This window comes from Oncorhynchus keta, unplaced genomic scaffold (assembly GCF_023373465.1).
Source record: "Oncorhynchus keta strain PuntledgeMale-10-30-2019 unplaced genomic scaffold, Oket_V2 Un_scaffold_8398_pilon_pilon, whole genome shotgun sequence".
In the NCBI taxonomy this organism is placed as follows: domain Eukaryota; kingdom Metazoa; phylum Chordata; class Actinopteri; order Salmoniformes; family Salmonidae; genus Oncorhynchus; species Oncorhynchus keta.
This window is the reverse complement of record NW_026291004.1, coordinates 5326-24804: the sequence shown is the minus strand read 5'-3', so window position 1 is coordinate 24804 and position 19479 is coordinate 5326. Positions and strand designations below refer to the sequence as shown.

Sequence of the window (19479 nt, the reverse complement as noted above, 5' to 3'; positions counted from 1 at the left end):
CCAATAGTGATGAGGTCAATGGACCAATAGTGATGAGGTCAACACATCAACACCTTCACACAAAGACCAATAGTCCTGAGGTCAACATCACCTCACACAAAGACCAATAGTGATGAGGTCAACACATCAACACCTCACACAAAGACCAATAGTGATGCAGCCAACACCTCACACAAAGACCAATAGTGATGAGTCAACACATCAATACCTCACACAAAGACCAATAGTGATCAAGAAAACAGATCAACACCTTCAACACCTCACAAAGACCAATAGTGATGAGGTCAACACATCAATGTTTCACCAAAGACCAATGTGATGAGGTCAACATTCCACCACAAAGACCAATGTCTGAGGTAACACCAATACACAAAGACCAATAGTGATGAGGTCAACACATCAACACCTCACACAAAGACCAATTGATGAGGTCAACACATCAACACTCACACAAAGACCAAAGATCCAAAGTTGACCAATAGTGATGAGGTCAACACCTCACACAAAGACCAATAGTGATGAGGTCAACACATCAACACCTCACACAACCAATAGTGATGAGGCACAGATCTGAAGAGGTCAACACAAAACACCTTCACACAAAGACCATTGATGAGGTCAACACATCAATACCTCACACAAAGACCAATAGTGATGAGGTCAACACATCATTCACAAAAGACCAATAGTGATGAGGTCAGAATCAACACCTCACACAAAGAAAGATGAGGTCAACACATGTGATGAGGTCAAAACCAACACCTCACATGACAATTGATGAGGTTTTGACACAAAGACCAATAGTGATGAGGTCAACACATCAACCTCACACAAAAGACCACACAAAGACCAATAGTGATGAGGTCAACACATCAACTCACACAAAGACCAATAGTGATGAGGTCAACAACACAAAGACCATTGATGAGGTCAACACATCAACACCCAATAGTCTAGTGATGCATCAACACCTCACACAAAGACCAATAGTGATGACATCCCCTCACACAAAGACCAATAGTGATGAGTCAACACATCAACACCTCACACAAAGACCAATAGTGATGAGGTCAACACATCAACACCTCACACAAAGACCAATAGTGATGAGGTCAACACATCAACACCTCACACAAAGACCAATAGTGATGAGGTCAACACATCAACACACAACAAAGACCAATAGTGATGAGGTCAACACATCAATACCTCACACAAAGACCAATAGTGATGAGGTCAACACACACAAAGACAATAGTGATGTACACACAAGACACACCAATAGTGATGAGGTCAACACAATACCTCACACAAAGACCAATAGTGATGAGGTCAACACATCAACACCTCACACAAAGACCAATAGTGATGAGGTCAACACATCACACACCCCACACAAAGACCAATGAGACAATAGTGATGAGGTCAACACATCAACACCTCACACACACATCAATACCTAGACAATAGTGATGCAGTCAACACCTCACACAAAGACCAATAGTGATGAGTCAACACATCACACCTTCACACAAAGACCAATAGTGATGAGGTCAACACATCACACCTCACACAAAGACAATAGTGATGAGGTCAACACATCAACACCTCACACAAAGACCAATAGTGATGACCAATAGTGATGAGGTCAACACATCAACACCTCACACAAAGACCAATAGTGATGAGGTCAACACATCAACACACTAGTGATGAGGTCACACAAACTCACAAAGACCAATAGTGATGAGGTCAACACATCAATACCTCACACAAAGACCAATAGTGATGAGGTCAACACATCAACACCTTCACACAAAGACCAATAGTGATGAGGTCAACACATCAATACCTCACACAAAGACCAATAGTGATGAGGTCAACACAATACCTCACACAAAGACCAATAGTGATGAGGTCAACACATCAATACCTCACACAAAGACCAATAGTGATGAGGTCACACATCAACACCTCACACAAAGACCAATAGTGATGAGGTCAACACATCAACACCTCACACAAAGACCAATAGTGATGACAACACACCTCACACAAAGACCACAGTGATGAGGTCAACACATTGAACACCTCACACAAAGACCAATAGTGATGAGGTCAACACATCAAAACCTCACACAAAGACCAATGCTAGTGATTCTTCCTAAGGCAACAGTTTTCAGTACAAACAAAGACCAGGGTCACGGACATCAATACACACACACACACACAGGTCAACACACCACCTCACACACACACATGAACAACCAAGACATTGACAAGCAGGCTGAAGTGCTTTTGACCATGTGGTAGATCAGAAAAGACCAATGTGTCTCAATACCTGCAAAGACCGTGATTCATCCAGGCCCCAAAGACCAATAGTGATGAGGTCCCATCAGGTTGATGAGGTCATAGATCAATCTTCAGGATGTTGCCCAGTCAATACCTCACACAAAGACTATTCATGTGGTCTGAGGTGAGGTGAGTACATCAGCTGTCTGCAGTCTCACGGAAAGACCAATGTTCTCAACACCTCACACAAAGCCGTGCTCCCACCAGTGAGACATGTAGCTGCATAGCATGGGCAGCACCACCTGGGATAAGGACCAGGGGAGGAATGCTCATGTTAAATGTTTAAAGACCAATGTTGTCTTTTCAATCTTGTTCAACATCTTTTGTAAGCTCAGTGATGATCCAGACCAACAACATTTTCCCTCTGGTTGTACACAAAGGGTGCCAGCCAACACATTAACAGTTTGTGGCACAAGCCCATGAGTTGATGAGGTCACCAGCCCATGATTTGGTTGTTGTCAACACATACCAGCCCATGAACACCTCACACAAAGACCAATTTGGTGTCTCCTGTTAATAAACCACCAGTCTCCTGTTAATAAACCAGTCAGTCTCCTGTTAATAAACCACCACCTCTCCTGTTAATAAACCACCAGTCCCTGTTAAGGTAAACCAGTCTCCAAAGTTAATAAACCACCAGTCTCCCAATAATAAACCACCAGTCTCCTGTTAATAAACCACCTCACACTCCTGTGATGAGGTAACCCACCAGTCTCCTTTAATAAACCACAGTCTCCTGTTAATAAACCACCAGTCTCCTGTTAATAAACCACCAGTCTCCTGTTAATAAACCACCAGTCTCCTGTTAATAAACCACCAGTCTCCTGGTAATAAACCACCAGTCTCCAGTTAATAAACCACCAGTCTCCAGTTAATAAAACACCAGTCTCCTGTTAATAAACCACCAGTCTCCTGTTAATAAACCACCAGTCTCCTGTTAATAAACCACCAGTCTCCTGTTAATAAACCACCAGTCTCCTGTTAATAAACCACCAGTCTCCTGGTAATAAACCACCAGTCTCCTGTTAATAAACCACCAGTCTCCAGTTAATAAACCACAGTCTCCTGTTAATAAACCAGTCCAGTCTCCTGTTAATAAACCACCAGTCTCCTGTTAATAAACCACCAGTCTCCTGTTAATAAACCACCAGTCTCCTGTTAATAAACCACCAGTCTCCAGTTAATAAACCACCAGTCTCCAGTTAATAAAACAGACCAGTCTCCTGTTAATAAACCACCAGTCTCCTGTTAATAAACCACCAGTCTCCTGTTAATAAACCACCAGTCTCCTGTTAATAAACCACCAGTCTCCTGTTAATAAACCACCAGTCTCCTGTTAATAAACCACCAGTCTCCTGTTAATAAACCACCAGTCTCCAGTTAATAAACCACCAGTCTCCTGTTAATAAACCGGACAGTCTCCTGTTAATAAACCACCAGTCTCCTGTTAATAAACCACCAGTCTCCTGTTAATAAACCACCAGTCTCCTGTTAATAAACCACCAGTCTCCTGTTAATTTCTGCCCAGTAGACTCATGTGGTCTGAGGGCAGCTGTAATAAACCACCAGTCTCCTGTTAATAAACCACCAGTCTCCTGTTAATAAACCACCAGTCTCCTGTTAATAAACCAGTCTCCTGTTAATAAACCACCAGTCTCCCCTGGTAATAAACCACCAGTCTCCTGTTAATAAACCACCAGTCTCCTGGTAATAAACCACCAGTCTCCTGTTAATAAACCACCAGTCTCCTGTTAATAAACCAGTCTCCTGTTAATAAACCACCAGTCTCCTGTTAATAAACCACCAGTCTCCTGTTAATAAACCACCAGTCTCCTGTTAATAAACCACCAGTCTCCTGTTAATAAACCAGTCTCCTGTTAATAAACCACCAGTCTCCTGTTAATAAACCACCAGTCTCCTGTTAATAAACCACCAGTCTCCTGTTAATAAACCACCAGTCTCCTGTTAATAAACCAGTCTCCTGTTAATAAACCACCAGTCTCCTGTTAATAAACCACCAGTCTCCTGTTAATAAACCACCAGTCTCCTGTTAATAAACCACCAGTCTCCTGTTAATAAACCACCAGTCTCCAGTTAATAAACCACCAGTCTCCTGTTAATAAACCACCAGTCTCCTGTTAATAAACCACCAGTCTCCTGTTAATAAACCACCAGTCTCCTGTTAATAAACCACCAGTCTCCTGTTAATAAACCACCAGTCTCCTGTTAATAAACCACCAGTCTCCTGTTAATAAACCACCAGTCTCCTGTTAATAAACCACCAGTCTCCTGTTAATAAACCACCAGTCTCCTGTTAATAAACCAGTCTCCTGGTAATAAACCACCAGTCTCCTGGTAATAAACCACCAGTCTCCTGGTAATTAACCAGTCTCTACCTCCATAACGTGAGGCATCTGCGTATAGTGCAGGCCGGACTCAGCCAGATCCATGATCTCCTCCAGAGACTTCTCCAGGGACGGGATGACTGGACACATCTCTCCGACCTGGAAGGGCAGATCGAGAGCTGGGGAAGCAGTGGGGAAGAGAGGAGAGAGGGGGAAGGGGAGAGGGGAGAGGGGAGAGGGGAGAGGGAGGAGGGAGAGAGAGGGTGGATGGAGAGAGAGAGAGATGGTGGAGGAAGAGAGAGGGTGGATGGAGAGAGAGAGAGGGAAGGGGAGAGAGGGAGGAGGGAGAGAGCGGGTGGAGGGAGAGAGAGAGGGGTGGAGGGAGAGAGAGGGTGGGTGGAGAAAGAGAGAGGGTGGAGGGAGAGAGAGGGTGAAGGGAGAGAGAGAGAGAGAGCGAGAGAGGGGGTGGAGGGAGAGATGTTGGAGGGAGAGAGAGATAAAGAAAGAGAGAAGGTAGAGGGAGAGAGGGTGGAGGGAGAGAGAGGGTGGAGGGAGAGAAGGAGTAAGAGACAGAGAGATAAAAGGTGATAGTGAGAGAGACATAAAGACTGTATGCCGTCATTCCTCAATTCAGTTTGCAACATTTCTGCCAAGCTTCTCTCTATCTCTCCATCCAAACCGATCCGGTCTTTGATTCTAAAACACCTGAAGGACATTTATGCCAAGCTTCTCTCTATCTCTCCATCCAAACTGATCCTGTCTTTGATTCTAAAACACCTGAAGGACAGTTTGCAACATTTATGCCAAGCTTCTCTCTATCTCTCCATCCAAACCGATCCTGTCTTTGATTCTAAAACACCCGAAGGACAGTTTGCAACATTTATGCCAAGCTTCTCTCTATCTCTCCATCCAAACCGATCCTGTCTTTGATTCTAAAACACCCGAAGGACAGTTTGCAACATTTATGCCAAGCTTCTCTCTATCTCTCCATCCAAACCGATCCTGTCTTTGATTGTAAAACACCTGAAGGACAGTTTGCAACATTTATGCCAAGCTTCTCTCTATCTCTCCATCCAAACCGATCCGGTCTTTGATTCTAAAATACCTGAAGGACAGTTTGCAACAGTACCTGTTCTGTCCCGGGAGCCCTTGGTAATGTAGATGGAGTAGTTGTTGAACTGGTTGAGCTCTGGTTCCAGGAAGGCCACAGGGAACGCCCCCGAGAACGCTGCAAGACATTCACCGAGGGCTGGACGCTGCCTGCAGGAGGAAGAGGAGGGAGGGGGAGGAGGGAGGAAGAGGAGGAGGGGGGAGGAAGGAGGAGGAGGAGGAGGGGGGGAGGTAGGGGGAGGAAGGAGGAAGAGGATGAAGGGGCAGGAGGAGGAGGAGGTAGGGGAGGAAGGAGGAAGAGGAGGAAGGGGAGGAGGATGAGGTAGGGGAGGAGGAGGAGGTAGGGGGAGGAAGGAGGAGGGGAGGAGAGGAGGAGGAGGAAGGGGGAGGAGGAGGAAGGAGGAGGAGGAAGGGGGAAGAGAAGGAGGAAGGGGGGAGGATAAGGAGGAGGTAGGGGAGGAAGAAAGAAGAGGAAGAAGGAGGAGGTAGGGGGGTAGGAAGGAAGAGGAGGAAGGGGAGGAGAAAGAGGAGGAAGGGGAGGAGAAGGAGGAGGTATGGGAGGAAGGAGGAGGAGGAGGAGGAGGTAGGGTAGGAAGGAGGAAGAGGAGGAAGAGGCAGGAGGAGGAGGAGGAGGGGGGAGGAAGGAGGAAGAGGAGGAAGGGGGCAGGAGGAGGAGGAGGAGGAGGAGGAGGAGGGGAGGAAGGGTAGGAAGGAGGAAGAGGAGGAAGAGGCAGGAGGAGGAGGAGGAGGAGGAGGAGGAGGAGGTAGGGTAGGAAGGAGGAAGAGGAGGAAGGAGGAGGAGGAGGAGGTAGGGGGAGGAAGGAGGAAGAGGAGGAAGGGGCAGGAGGAGGAGGAGGAGGAGGAGGTAGGGTAGGAAGGAGGAAGAGGAGGAAGAGGCAGGAGGGAGGAGGAGGAGGAGGAGGTAGGGTAGGAAGGAGGAAGAGGCAGGAGGAGGAGGAGGAGGAGGTAGGGTAGGAAGGAGGAAGAGGCAGGAGGAGGAGGAGGTAGGGGGGGGAAGGAGGAAGAGGAGGAAAAGTGAGGGACAGCTCATGTTCAGGAAGACACTCCTTCTTCAGAATAACTGGTTTAACTAACCCAGTCACATCCTTTACTAGACTTAATGCAATATTAAAATGAGCCACAGAACAAATTATGGTTGTTGTAAATGTATGAAATGTGGTGTCAACAGTCTGTAGAAGGTTCTAGACAGGACACTTTTAGATTGTCATTATCTATCATACTTCCAGCTAACAGCGGAGTCAATCACCACCTTCCGGAGACACCTGAAACCCCACCTCTTTAAGGAATACCTAGGATAGGATAAGTAATCCTTCTCACCCCCCCCCCCTTTAAGATTTAGATGCACTATTGTAAAGTGACTGTTCCACTGGATGTCATAAGGTGAATGCACCAATTTGTAAGTCGCTCTGGATAAGAGCGTCTGCTAAATGACTTAAAATGTAAATGTAAATGTAGGACACTTTTAGATTGTCATTATCTATCATACTTCCAGTGTCAATCAAAGTAGGGATTTTGAGAAAACGTGAAAAAACATTAAAAATTACCTCAGCATATTTCAAGTCGTGAATACATGTCACGTGAAGGTTTATTGGTCATGTTGTTTGACATGCTAGCATGTTGTTTGACATGCTAGCATGTTGTTTGACATGCTATCATGTTGTTTGACATGCTATCATGTTGTTTGACATGCTATCATGTTGTTTGACATGCTATCATGTTGTTTGACATGCTAGCATGTTGTTTGACATGCTATCATGTTGTTTGACATGCTAGCATGTTGTTTGACATGCTATCATGTTGTTTGACATGCTAGCATGTTGTTTGACATGCTAGCATGTTGTTTGACATGCTAGCATGTTGTTTGACAAGCTAGCATGTTGTTTGACATGCTATCATGTTGTTTGACAAGCTAGCATGTTGTTTGACATGCTATCATGTTGTTTGACATGCTATCAAGTTGTTTGACATGCTAGCATGTTGTTTGACATGCTATCACGTTGTTTGACATGCTATCATGTTGTTTGACATGCTAGCATGTTGTTTGACATGCTAGCATGTTGTTTGACATGCTATCATGTTGTTTGACATGCTAGCATGTTGTTTGACATGCTATCATGTTGTTTGACATGCTATCATGTTGTTTGACATGCTATCATGTTGTTTGACATGCTATCATGTTGTTTGACATGCTATCATGTTGTTTGACATGCTAGCATGTTGTTTGACATGCTATCATGTTGTTTGACATGCTATCATGTTGTTTGACATGCTAGCATGTTGTTTGACATGCTATCATGTTGTTTGACATGCTAGCATGTTGTTTGACATGCTATCATGTTGTTTGACAAGCTAGCATGTTGTTTGACATGCTATCATGTTGTTTGACATGCTATCAAGTTGTTTGACATGCTAGCATGTTGTTTGACATGCTATCACGTTGTTTGACATGCTATCATGTTGTTTGACATGCTAGCATGTTGTTTGACATGCTATCATGTTGTTTGACATGCTATCATGTTGTTTGACATGCTATCATGTTGTTTGACATGCTAGCATGTTGTTTGACATGCTATCATGTTGTTTGACATGCTATCATGTTGTTTGACATGCTAGCATGTTGTTTGACATGCTATCATGTTGTTTGACATGCTATCATGTTGTTTGACATGCTATCATGTTGTTTGACATGCTATCATGTTGTTTGACATGCTATCATGTTGTTTGACATGCTATCATGTTGTTTGACATGCTAGCATGTTGTTTGACATGCTATCATATTGTTTGACATGCTATCATGTTGTTTGACATGCTATCATATTGTTTGACATGCTATCATGTTGTTTGACATGCTATGACATGCTAGCATGCTATCATTGTTTGACATGCTATCATATTGTTTGACATGCTATCATGTTGTTTGACATGCTATCATGTTGTTTGACAAGCTATCATGTTGTTTGACATGCTATCATGTTGTTTGACATGCTAGCATGTTGTTGTTTGACATGCTATCATGTTGTTTGACATGCTATCATGTTGTTTGACATGCTATCACGTTGTTTGACATGCTAGCATGTTGTTTGACATGCTATCATGTTGTTTGACATGCTATCATGTTGTTTGACATGCTATCATGTTGTTTGACATGCTATCATGTTGTTTGACATGCTATCATGTTGTTTGACATGCTATCATGTTGTTTGACATGCTATCATGTTGTTTGACATGCTATCATGTTGTTTGACATGCTATCATGTTGTTTGACATGCTATCATGTTGTTTGACATGCTATCATGTTGTTTGACATGCTATCATGTTGTTTGACATGCTAGCATGTTGTTTGACATGCTAGCATGTTGTTTGACATGCTAGCATGTTGTTTGACATGCTATCATGTTGTTTGACATGCTATCATGTTGTTTGACATGCTAGCATGTTGTTTGACATGCTATCATGTTGTTTGACATGCTATCATGTTGTTTGACATGCTAGCATGTTGTTTGACATGCTATCATGTTGTTTGACATGCTAGCATGTTGTTTGACATGCTATCATGTTGTTTGACATGCTATCATGTTGTTTGACATGCTAGCATGTTGTTTGACATGCTAGCATGTTGTTTGACATGCTAGCATGTTGTTTGACATGCTAGCATGTTGTTTGACATGCTATCACGTTGTTTGACATGCTATCATGTTGTTTGACATGCTAGCATGTTGTTTGACATGCTATCATGTTGTTTGACATGCTATCATGTTGTTTGACATGCTAGCATGTTGTTTGACATCATTTGTGAGATCTTGGTCCATGGATACCGTATATCAAGTGTTGTACAGATCGGTCATTCGGAGCCAGAGGAGTAAAGCATTTTAAGTGTTTTTCACTCAATTCTAAATGGAGGACCTTAAAGTAACACCCCAGAGGAAGTAGCCACCACTATTTTGATGTAATTTCCTGTTCAAGACAGGAAATGCATATTTAGGTTTCAACGCAGAAGAATGATGAAGGCTACTTATATACAGTACCAGTCAACAGTTTGGACACACCTACTCATTCGAGGGTTTATCTTTATTTGTACTATTTTCTACATTGTCGAATAAGACAGAATAAGACATCGAACTATGAAATAACACATATGGAATCATGTAGTAAACCAAAAAAGTGTTAAAACTGCAGGATCAGTGTCCCGTCCACGGTGGAGCTAACGTAGGCTAATGTGATTAGCATGAGGTTGAGCTAACGTAGGCTAATGTGATTAGCATGAGGTTGAGCTAACGTAGGCTAATGTGATGAGCATGAGGTGGAGCTAACGTAGGCTAATGTGATTAGCATGAGGTTGAGCTAACGTAGGCTAATGTGATTAGCATGAGGTTGAGCTAACGTAGGCTAATGCGATTAGCATGAGGTTGAGTTAATGTAGGCTAATGCGATTAGCATTTGTTTGTAAGAGGGAATCCACTTGTATAACAAGACAACATTATCCAGCTGGTTCTATGGCTGGTTCTGGATGAGGTTGAGCTATGATATGGGCAGAAACGTGAAATTATTGATTATCATGATGGTCCATTTCATAAGCAGTATTACCTGAAATAAGACCATGCTATTGCAGATTACAGTTATGAACTTGAAAATGTATTAGTTTAAAGCAATTAGGCACATTTGGGCAGTCTTGACACAAAATTTTGAAAATAAATGCAATGGTTCATTGGTTCAGTCTAAACCTTTGCACATACAGTGCTGCCATCTAGTGGCCAACATCTAAATTGTACCTGGGCTGGAAAAATACATTATGGCCTTTCTCTTGCATTTCAAAGATGATGGTACAAAAAAAAATGTTGTTTTTACTTCTTTGTATTATATATTTACCAGATCTAATGTGTTATATTCTCCTACATTCATTTCACATTTCAACCGGTTCAAAGAATATGCATATCATTGCTTCAGGGCCTGAGCTACAGGCAGTTAGATTTGGGTATGTCATTTTAGGAGAAAATTGGGGGAAACCCCCCCCAGAGGGCGGATACTTATTTAAACAAATCAAATGTATATTTTAGATTCTTTAAAGCAGCCACCCTGTATAACAAGACAACAACGTTGCTTCTATGACAGCTTTCTGCATTCTTTCAACCAGTAAAAAGTAAATATGAAGAAAAACCCTGGAATCAGCTGTGTCCAAACTCCTGACTGGCATTGTATATTCAGCCCATTGGGTGTTAGGAATTTCCCCCAGAGTGGAACGTTGATAACACATTAACATTTTTGTAGTTCAGATTACCAGCTGTCAGTGGTTCTGGATGTACCATAACCTCATCCAGCTACTTCATGAGGGTTGTTACTGGAGTTAACAAGACTACAACGTATTCAACTGATTATCCAGCTGGTTCTATGGCTGGTTCTGGATGTGTCATAAGCATTGGTTTAGAGAACCCCCCCCCAGAGGGAATCCACTGGCCTGTATAACAAGACAACAACGTATTCAACAGATTATCCAGCTGGTTCTATGGCTGGTTCTGGATGTGTCATAAGCATTGGTTTAGAGAACCCCCCCAGAGGGAATCCACTGGCCTGTATAACAAGACAACAACGTATTCAACAGATTATCCAGCTGGTTCTATGGCTGGTTCTGGATGTGTCATAAGCATTGGTTTAGAGAACCCCCCAGAGGGAATCCACTGGCCTGTATAACAAGACAACAACGTATTCAACAGATTATCCAGCTGGTTCTATGGCTGGTTCTGGATGTGTCATAAGCATTGGTTTAGAGAACCCCCCAGAAATCCCCCTGTATAACAGAGGGAATCCACTGGCCTGTATAACAAGACAACAACCTGTATTCATTCACAGATTATCCAGCTGGTTCTATGGCTGGTTCTGGATGTGTCATAAGCATTGGTTTAGAGAAACCCCCCCCCCCCAGAGGGAATCCACTGGCCTGTATAACAAGACAACAACGTATTCAACAGATTATCCAGCTGGTTCTATGGCTGGTTCTGGATGTGTCATAAGCATTGGTTTAGAGAACCCCCCCCCCAGAGGGAATCCACTGGCCTGTCCTGTTATGTCCATACGTTTTGGCATCTTGCATAAATTGAGGCCTCCGAATCCTCCACAGAAACCGTTAGAAGCTGTTTGGCTCCATGGCATGTTTGGCTCTCACCCAGGGAATCCACTGCCTGAACCCAACTAATTAACAGATTATCAGGGTTCTACCTGATTGTCTAAGCTTGACTTTAGAAACCCCCCCCCAGATTGGCCTGTAAACAAGACAACAACGTTTCACAGATTATCCAGCTGGTTCTCTGGTTCTTGAACCCCTAATTAAATACAATAGGGTTTCCACCCAGCTTCTCTGCTTGAACCCCTAATTAAAAGACAACAACGTATTCAACAGGGTTATCCACCTGGTTCTATGGCTGGTCTCTGCATTGAACCCCTAATTAAATACAATAGGGTTATCCAGCTGGTTCAGGCTTTCTCTGCTTGAACCCCCAATTAAATAAGACAATAGGGTTTCACCCAGCTTCTCTGCTTGAACCCCTAATTAAATACAATAGGTTCACCCAGCTTCTCTGCTTGAACCCCTAATTAAATACAACAGGGGAATCTCACCCAGCTTCTCTGCTTGAACCCCTAATTAAATACAATAGGGTCTCACCCAGCTTCTCTGCTTGAACCCCTAATTAAATACAACAGGGTCTCACCCAGCTTCTCTGCTTGAACCCCTAATTAAATACAATAGGGTTTCACCCAGCTTCTCTGCTTGAACCCCTAATTAAATACAATAGGGTTTCACCCAGCTTCTCTGCTTGAACCCCTAATTAAATACAACAGGGAATCACCCAGCTTCTCTGCTTGAACCCCTAATTAAATACAATAGGCTCTGGACCCAGAATTCTCTGCTTGATTATAATTAATATACAATCAGGGTCCAGACACCCAGCTTCTCTTAATCATCATATGAACCCCATTTTGAATTTGTAAATACAGTAGGCTCTCATGAAGAGCTTCACTTTTTGCTTATTGCTTGAACCCCAGAACTTAAATACAACATGGTCTCACCAGCTTCTCTGCTTGAACCCCTAGATGGAAATACAATACGGATTCACCCAGGATCAGATGCTTGATAACTGGAAATACAATGGGTCTCACCCAGCTTCTCTGATTGAACCCCTAGATCAATACAATAGGTCCCACCCAGCTTCTCTGCTTGAACCCCTAATTAAATACAACAGGGTCCCACCCAGCTGACCTCTCTACAGATGAACCCCTAATTATGATAATTAACAGGTTCTCATGATAACGATAGGGATGACTTCTCTGTCTTAACGGAACCCCAGTAATTAAATACAATAGAGGACCTACACCTCACAGGACTTCTCTGCTTGAACCCCTAATTAAATTTACAGGACAAATGTCCCACCCAGATTCTCTTCCTTGAACCCCTAATTAACGATGACAACAGGGTCTCACCCAATGATAATCTCTGCTTGAACCCCTAATTAAATGACAACAGGGTCTCAGGATCCCAATGACTTCTCTGCTTGAACCCCTAATTAACATGACAATACGGTTTCACCTTTTAATTAACAATGATTCCTCTGTCTTGAGATACAGGATGGCCTTTTTAATTATATTTCTGTAGATGGACATGAATGGACGTAACTGGTTGTCTTGATATGATATACAGGAATGGCCTCAGATTATATAATGATAATAGGGCTTCTGATCAGATCCAGGACCCTATCTTCCTCTTAATCATCATATGATCACATTGAATTCATTTTGACATTTGTAAAAGGGTTTCTTGAACATGAAGATTGGTCACGGGTTTTAATTTTTTGCTTATTGGGTTGAAATGAGATCAATGATACCAAATGGCCTGAATTAACAATGACTAAAAGAAAATAAGGGATCAGATCAGATGATAACGGATCAGATGGAATGATAACGGATCAGATCAGATGATAACAGATCAGATGGAATGATAACGGATCAGATGGAATGATAACGGATCAGATGGAGATGATAACGGATCAGATCAGATGATAATTCGGATCAGATGGAATGATAACGGATCAGATGGAATGATAACGGATCAGATGGAATGATAACGGATCAGATCAGATGATAACGGATCAGATGGAATGATAACGGATCAGATGAGATGGAATGATAACGGATCAGATGGAATGATAACTGGATCAGATCAGATGATAACAGATCAGATGGAATGATAACGGATCAGATGATAACAGATGATGAATGATAACGGATCAGATGGAATGATAACGGATCAGACCGAATGATGAAGAAAAGAGCATTGTGTTGAACACTGTTACAGATGGCGTTTAACAGTGAGAATCGCAGACAACATGGAGAACTTACTAAATGACCTGGAGTTGACTGTGTGATTGACTTCCTCTTAATTAATCATCATGTTGACATTGCATTTCATTTTGAAACGTTACCTTTCTAAACGTAGATGAAACAACATGTTGAGAGATGGCTGGTAAACCAAGACTATACAGGCTGTTGAGGATCCTGATAACAGGCCACCTGGTGAAACAACATCCACTGAGAAGACAAACCAGAGGGTAATGTCAACATCCTTGACACAGAGGACCTAAACAGTATGACCTTTACAGGACGGTGTCCTAACACAGAGGGTACCTACAGTATGACCTTTCTACAGGGGTGTCCTTGAAACAACAGAGGACCTAAACAGTATGACCTTTACAGGACGGTGTCCTTACACAGAGGACCTACAGTATGACCTGGATTCTAAAGGGTAATGGACCCAGGGGTACGGTGTCCATTACACAGATGGCTGGACCTAAAACAGTATGACCTTTACAGGACGGTGTCCTAATGGTGAAACAACAGAGGACCTAAACAGAGGGTATGAAACAACATTTACAGGATGGTGGATCTAAACCCAGAGGGTAATGGTGAAACCTTTTTAATTAAAAATGACAATGACTTGAGGATGGCTGGATTCTAAAACCCAGAGGGTAATGGTGAGATACAGGAATGGCCTTTTTAATTAACAATGTGAGGGCTTGTAATGTGTGAGATACAGGGATGGCCTTTTTAATTAACAAACCCAGAGGGTGGTGAAATAACAGGAGAGATGGCCTTTTAAACAAGAGGGTAATTAACAATGACTAAGAGGCCTTGTCTCATGTTTGAAACAGCATGTTGAGAGTGGCAGTTTCATCATTGGTGAAACAACAATAGGTGGTGCTTCTAAACCCAGAGGGTCTCATCAGGCTTTTGGTGGAATTGCCCCAGAGGGTATATCAGGTTTTGTTCATGCAAAAAAAGGGTAATGATCCAAATGTGAATTGATCTACTGGTATGCAACATGTTGAGGTCTTCCCCAGAGGTTCTGAAACAACATATTGATGTGTTCGAACAGGGAGGAGAGGACATGGGAGCAGGGCTAAACGCTGGTGTAGTTAATGATCTGGGTGACTGAAACAACTTTGGGCTGGGATTGAAACTGTTGAGAGAACTGGCCCTGCTTCAGGTTCTCTAAAGTCTTCTCCAAGTCCTCTGCTGCGTTCTCGAAGAACGCCCTCAACGCCTGGATTCACCGTCTGGTGAAACCAGACCCGATCTTCATCACCCAGTCCTGGAGAACAGACACGGATTATATTACCATCAGTTGGTGCAGAGATGGACTGGAGAACCCAGAGGCGCTGGTACCATATTGACGATGGCTGGATTCTAAACCCAGAGGGTAAACCAAACAACATTAAAATGTATACATAAACCCAGAGGGTAATATGAAACAACATTTGAGAGATGGCTGGATTCTATCCCAGAGGGTAATTGAAACAGTCATGTGAGCATACATTCTAAAACCCAGAGGGTAATGGTGAAACAACATGGTGGCTGGAATCTAAACCCAGAGGGTAATGGTGAAACTACATGTTGAGATATGGCTGGATTCTAAACCCAGTGGGTAATGGTGAAACAACATGTTGACAGATGGCTGGATTCTAAACCCAGAGGGTAATGGTGAAACAACATGTTGAGAGATGGCTGGATTCTAAACCCAGAGGGTAATGGTGAAACAACATGTTGAGAGATGGCTGGATTCTAAACCCAGAGGGTAATGGTGAAACAACATGTTGAGAGATGGCTGGATTCTAAACCCAGAGGGTAATGGTGAAACAACATGTTGAGAGATGGCTGGATTCTAAACCCAGAGGGTAATGGTGAAACAACATGTTGAGAGATGGCTGGATTCTAAACCCAGAGGGTAATGGTGAAACAACATGTTGAGAGATGGCTGGATTCTAAAACCCAGAGGGTAATGGTGAAACAACATGTTGAGAGATGGCTGGATTCTAAACCCAGAGGGTAATGGTGAAACAACATGTTGAGAGATGGCTGGATTCTAAACCCAGAGGGTAATGGTGAAACAACATGTTGAGAGATGGCTGGATTCTAAACCCAGAGGGTAATGGTGAAACAACATGTTGAGAGATGGCTGGATTCTAAACCCAGAGGGTAATGGTGAAACAACATGTTGAGAGATGGCTGGATTCTAAACCCAGTGGGTAATGGTGAAACAACATGTTGAGAGATGGCTGTTGATGGCTGGATTCTAAACCCAGAGGGTAATGGTGAAACAACATGTTGAGAGATGGCTGGATTCTAAACCCAGAGGGTAATGGTGAAACAACATGTTGAGAGATGGCTGGATTCTAAACCCAGAGGGTAATGGTGAAACAACATATTGAGAGATGGCTGGATTCTAAACCCAGAGGGTAATGGTGAAACAACATGTTGAGAGATGGCTGGATTCTAAACCCAGAGGGTAATGGTGAAACAACATGTTGAGAGATGGCTGGATTCTAAACCCAGAGGGTAATGGTGAAACAACATGTTGAGAGATGGCTGGATTCTAAACCCAGAGGGTAATGGTGAAACAACATATTGAGAGATGGCTGGATTCTAAACCCAGAGGGTAATGGTGAAACAACATATTGAGAGATGGCTGGATTCTAAACCCAGAGGGTAATGGTGAAACAACATGTTGAGAGATGGCTGGATTCTAAACCCAGAGGGTAATGGTGAAACTAACATGTTGAGAGATGGCTGGATTCTAAACCCAGAGGGTAATGGTGAAACTAACATGCTGAGAGATGGCTGGATTCTAAACCCAGAGGGTAATGGTGAAACAACATATTGAGAGATGGCTGGATTCTAAACCCAGAGGGTAATGGTGAAACAACATGTTGAGAGATGGCTGGATTCTAAACCCAGAGGGTAATGGTGAAACTAACATGTTGAGAGATGGCTGGATTCTAAACCCAGAGGGTAATGGTGAAACAACATATTGAGAGATGGCTGGATTCTAAACCCAGAGGGTAATGGTGAAACAACATGTTGAGAGATGGCTGGATTCTAAACCCAGAGGGTAATGGTGAAACTAACACGTTGAGAGATGGCTGGATTCTAAACCCAGAGGGTAATGGTGAAACTAACATGTTGAGAGATGACTGGATTCTAAACCCAGAGGGTAATGGTGAAACAACATATTGAGAGATGGCTGGATTCTAAACCCAGAGGGTAATGGTGAAACAACATGTTGAGAGATGGCTGGATTCTAAACCCAGAGGGTAATGGTGAAACAACATGTTGAGAGATGGCTGGATTCTAAACCCAGAGGGTAATGGTGAAACTACATGTTGAGAGATGGCTGGATTCTAAACCCAGAGGGTAATGGTGAAACAACATGTTGAGAGATGGCTGGATTCTAAACCCAGAGGGTAATGGTGAAACAACATATTGAGAGATGGCTGGATTCTAAACCCAGAGGGTAATGGTGAAACAACATGTTGAGAGATGGCTGGATTCTAAACCCAGAGGGTAATGGTGAAACTAACATGTTGAGAGATGGCTGGATTCTAAACCCAGAGGGTAATGGTGAAACAACATATTGAGAGATGGCTGGATTCTAAACCCAGAGGGTAATGGTGAAACAACATATTGAGAGATGGCTGGATTCTCCCAGAGGGTAATGGTGAAACAACATGTTGGAGATGGCTGGATTCTAAACCCAGAGGGTAATGGTGAAACTACATGTTGAGAGATGGCTGGATTCTAAACCCAGAGGGTAATGGTGAAACTACATGTTGAGAGATGGCTGGATTCTCACAGTTACGGGCTGGATTCTAAATCCAGAGGGTAATGGTGAAACTACATGTTGAGAGATGGCTGGATTCTAAACCCAGAGGGTAATGGTGAAACAACATGTTGAGAGATGGCTGGATTCTAAACCCAGAGGGTAATGGTGAAACTACATGTTGAGAGATGGCTGGATTCTCACAGTATCGGGGCTGGATTCTAAACCCAGAGGGTAATGGTGAAACAACATGTTGACAGATGGCTGGATTCTAAACCCAGAGGGTAATGGTGAAACAACATGTTGACAGATGGCTGGATTCTAAACCCAGAGGGTAATGGTGAAACAACATATTGAGAGATGGCTGGATTCTAAACCCAGAGGGTAATGGTGAAACAACATGTTGAGAGATGGCTGGATTCTAAACCCAGAGGGTAATGGTGAAACAACATGTTGAGAGATGGCTGGATTCTAAACCCAGAGGGTAATGGTGAAACAACATGTTGAGAGATGGCTGGATTCTAAACCCAGAGGGTAATGGTGAAACAACATGTTGAGAGATGGCTGGATTCTAAACCCAGAGGGTAATGGTGAAACTACATGTTGAGAGATGGCTGGATTCTAAATCCAGAGGGTAATGGTGAAACTACATGTTGAGAGATGGCTGGATTCTAAACCCAGAGGGTAATGGTGAAACTACATGTTGAGATATGGCTGGATTCTAAACCCAGATGGTAATGGTGAAACTACATGTTGAGAGATGGCTGGATTCTAAACCCAGAGGGTAATGGTGAAACTACATGTTGAGAGATGGCTGGATTCTAAATCCAGAGGGTAATGGTGAAACTACATGTTGAGAGATGGCTGGATTCTAAACCCAGAGGGTAATGGTGAAACTACATGTTGAGAGATGGCTGGATTCTAAATCCAGAGGGTAATGGTGAAACTAACATGTTGAGAAAAACAACTTTTACCACATCATGACATCAGCTAATGGGGATCCAAACACACTCAAATATGACTTCCATATGAATAGGGTTCATGTGGTCACTCACCTGGCGTCCAGTGTCTGGCCCAGTATGTGAAGACAGTTGACTATGGAGGTAGCATGGCTTCCTGTGTGGAGACATGAGGCAGTGTTACAGCCTGAGTAGTCCTGTAGAACCACGGCATATAGACGAGCTGAGACAAGCATGGATACAGAACCACAGCATATAGACGAGCTGAGACATGCATGGATACGGAACCACAGCATATAGACGAGCTGAGACAAGCATGGATACAGAACCACAGCATATAGACGAGCTGAGACAAGCATGGATACAGAACCACAGCATATAGACGAGCTGAGACAAGCATGGATACAGAACCACAGCATATAGACGAGCTGAGACAAGCATGGATACAGAACCACAGCATATAGACGAGCTGAGACAAGCATGGATACAGAACCACAGCATATAGACGAGCTGAGACAAGCATGGATACAGAACCACAGCATATAGACGAGCT

General features: G+C 43.2%; 1 protein-coding gene across 1 annotated transcript; it reads right to left on the bottom strand.

The window, feature by feature from the left end:
* Positions 1–2534: 2534 nt before the first annotated feature.
* Positions 2535–19162, bottom strand: LOC127929562 (ryanodine receptor 2-like). Its single transcript, XM_052517506.1, has 4 exons — positions 19023–19162; positions 5827–5957; positions 4749–4876; positions 2535–2594 (listed from the first exon to the last, which is right to left on the bottom strand). The coding sequence occupies exons 1-4, from the start codon at positions 19160–19162 to the stop codon at positions 2535–2537; spliced, it is 459 nt and encodes a 152-aa protein (XP_052373466.1).
* Between the last annotated feature and the right edge of the window lie 317 nt (positions 19163–19479).

Coding starts and splice junctions, on each gene's coding strand:
- LOC127929562 (XM_052517506.1), bottom strand. CDS start 19,162: ATGCTTGTCTCAGCTCGTCTATATGCCGTGGTTCTACAGGACTACTCA. Junction 4,877..5,826: donor GGGCTCCCGGGACAGAACAG/GTACTGTTGCAA, acceptor CTGCTTCCCCAG/CTCTCGATCTGCCCTTCCAG. Junction 2,595..4,748: donor AGATGCCTCACGTTATGGAG/GTAGAGACTGGT, acceptor TCCTTATCCCAG/GTGGTGCTGCCCATGCTATG.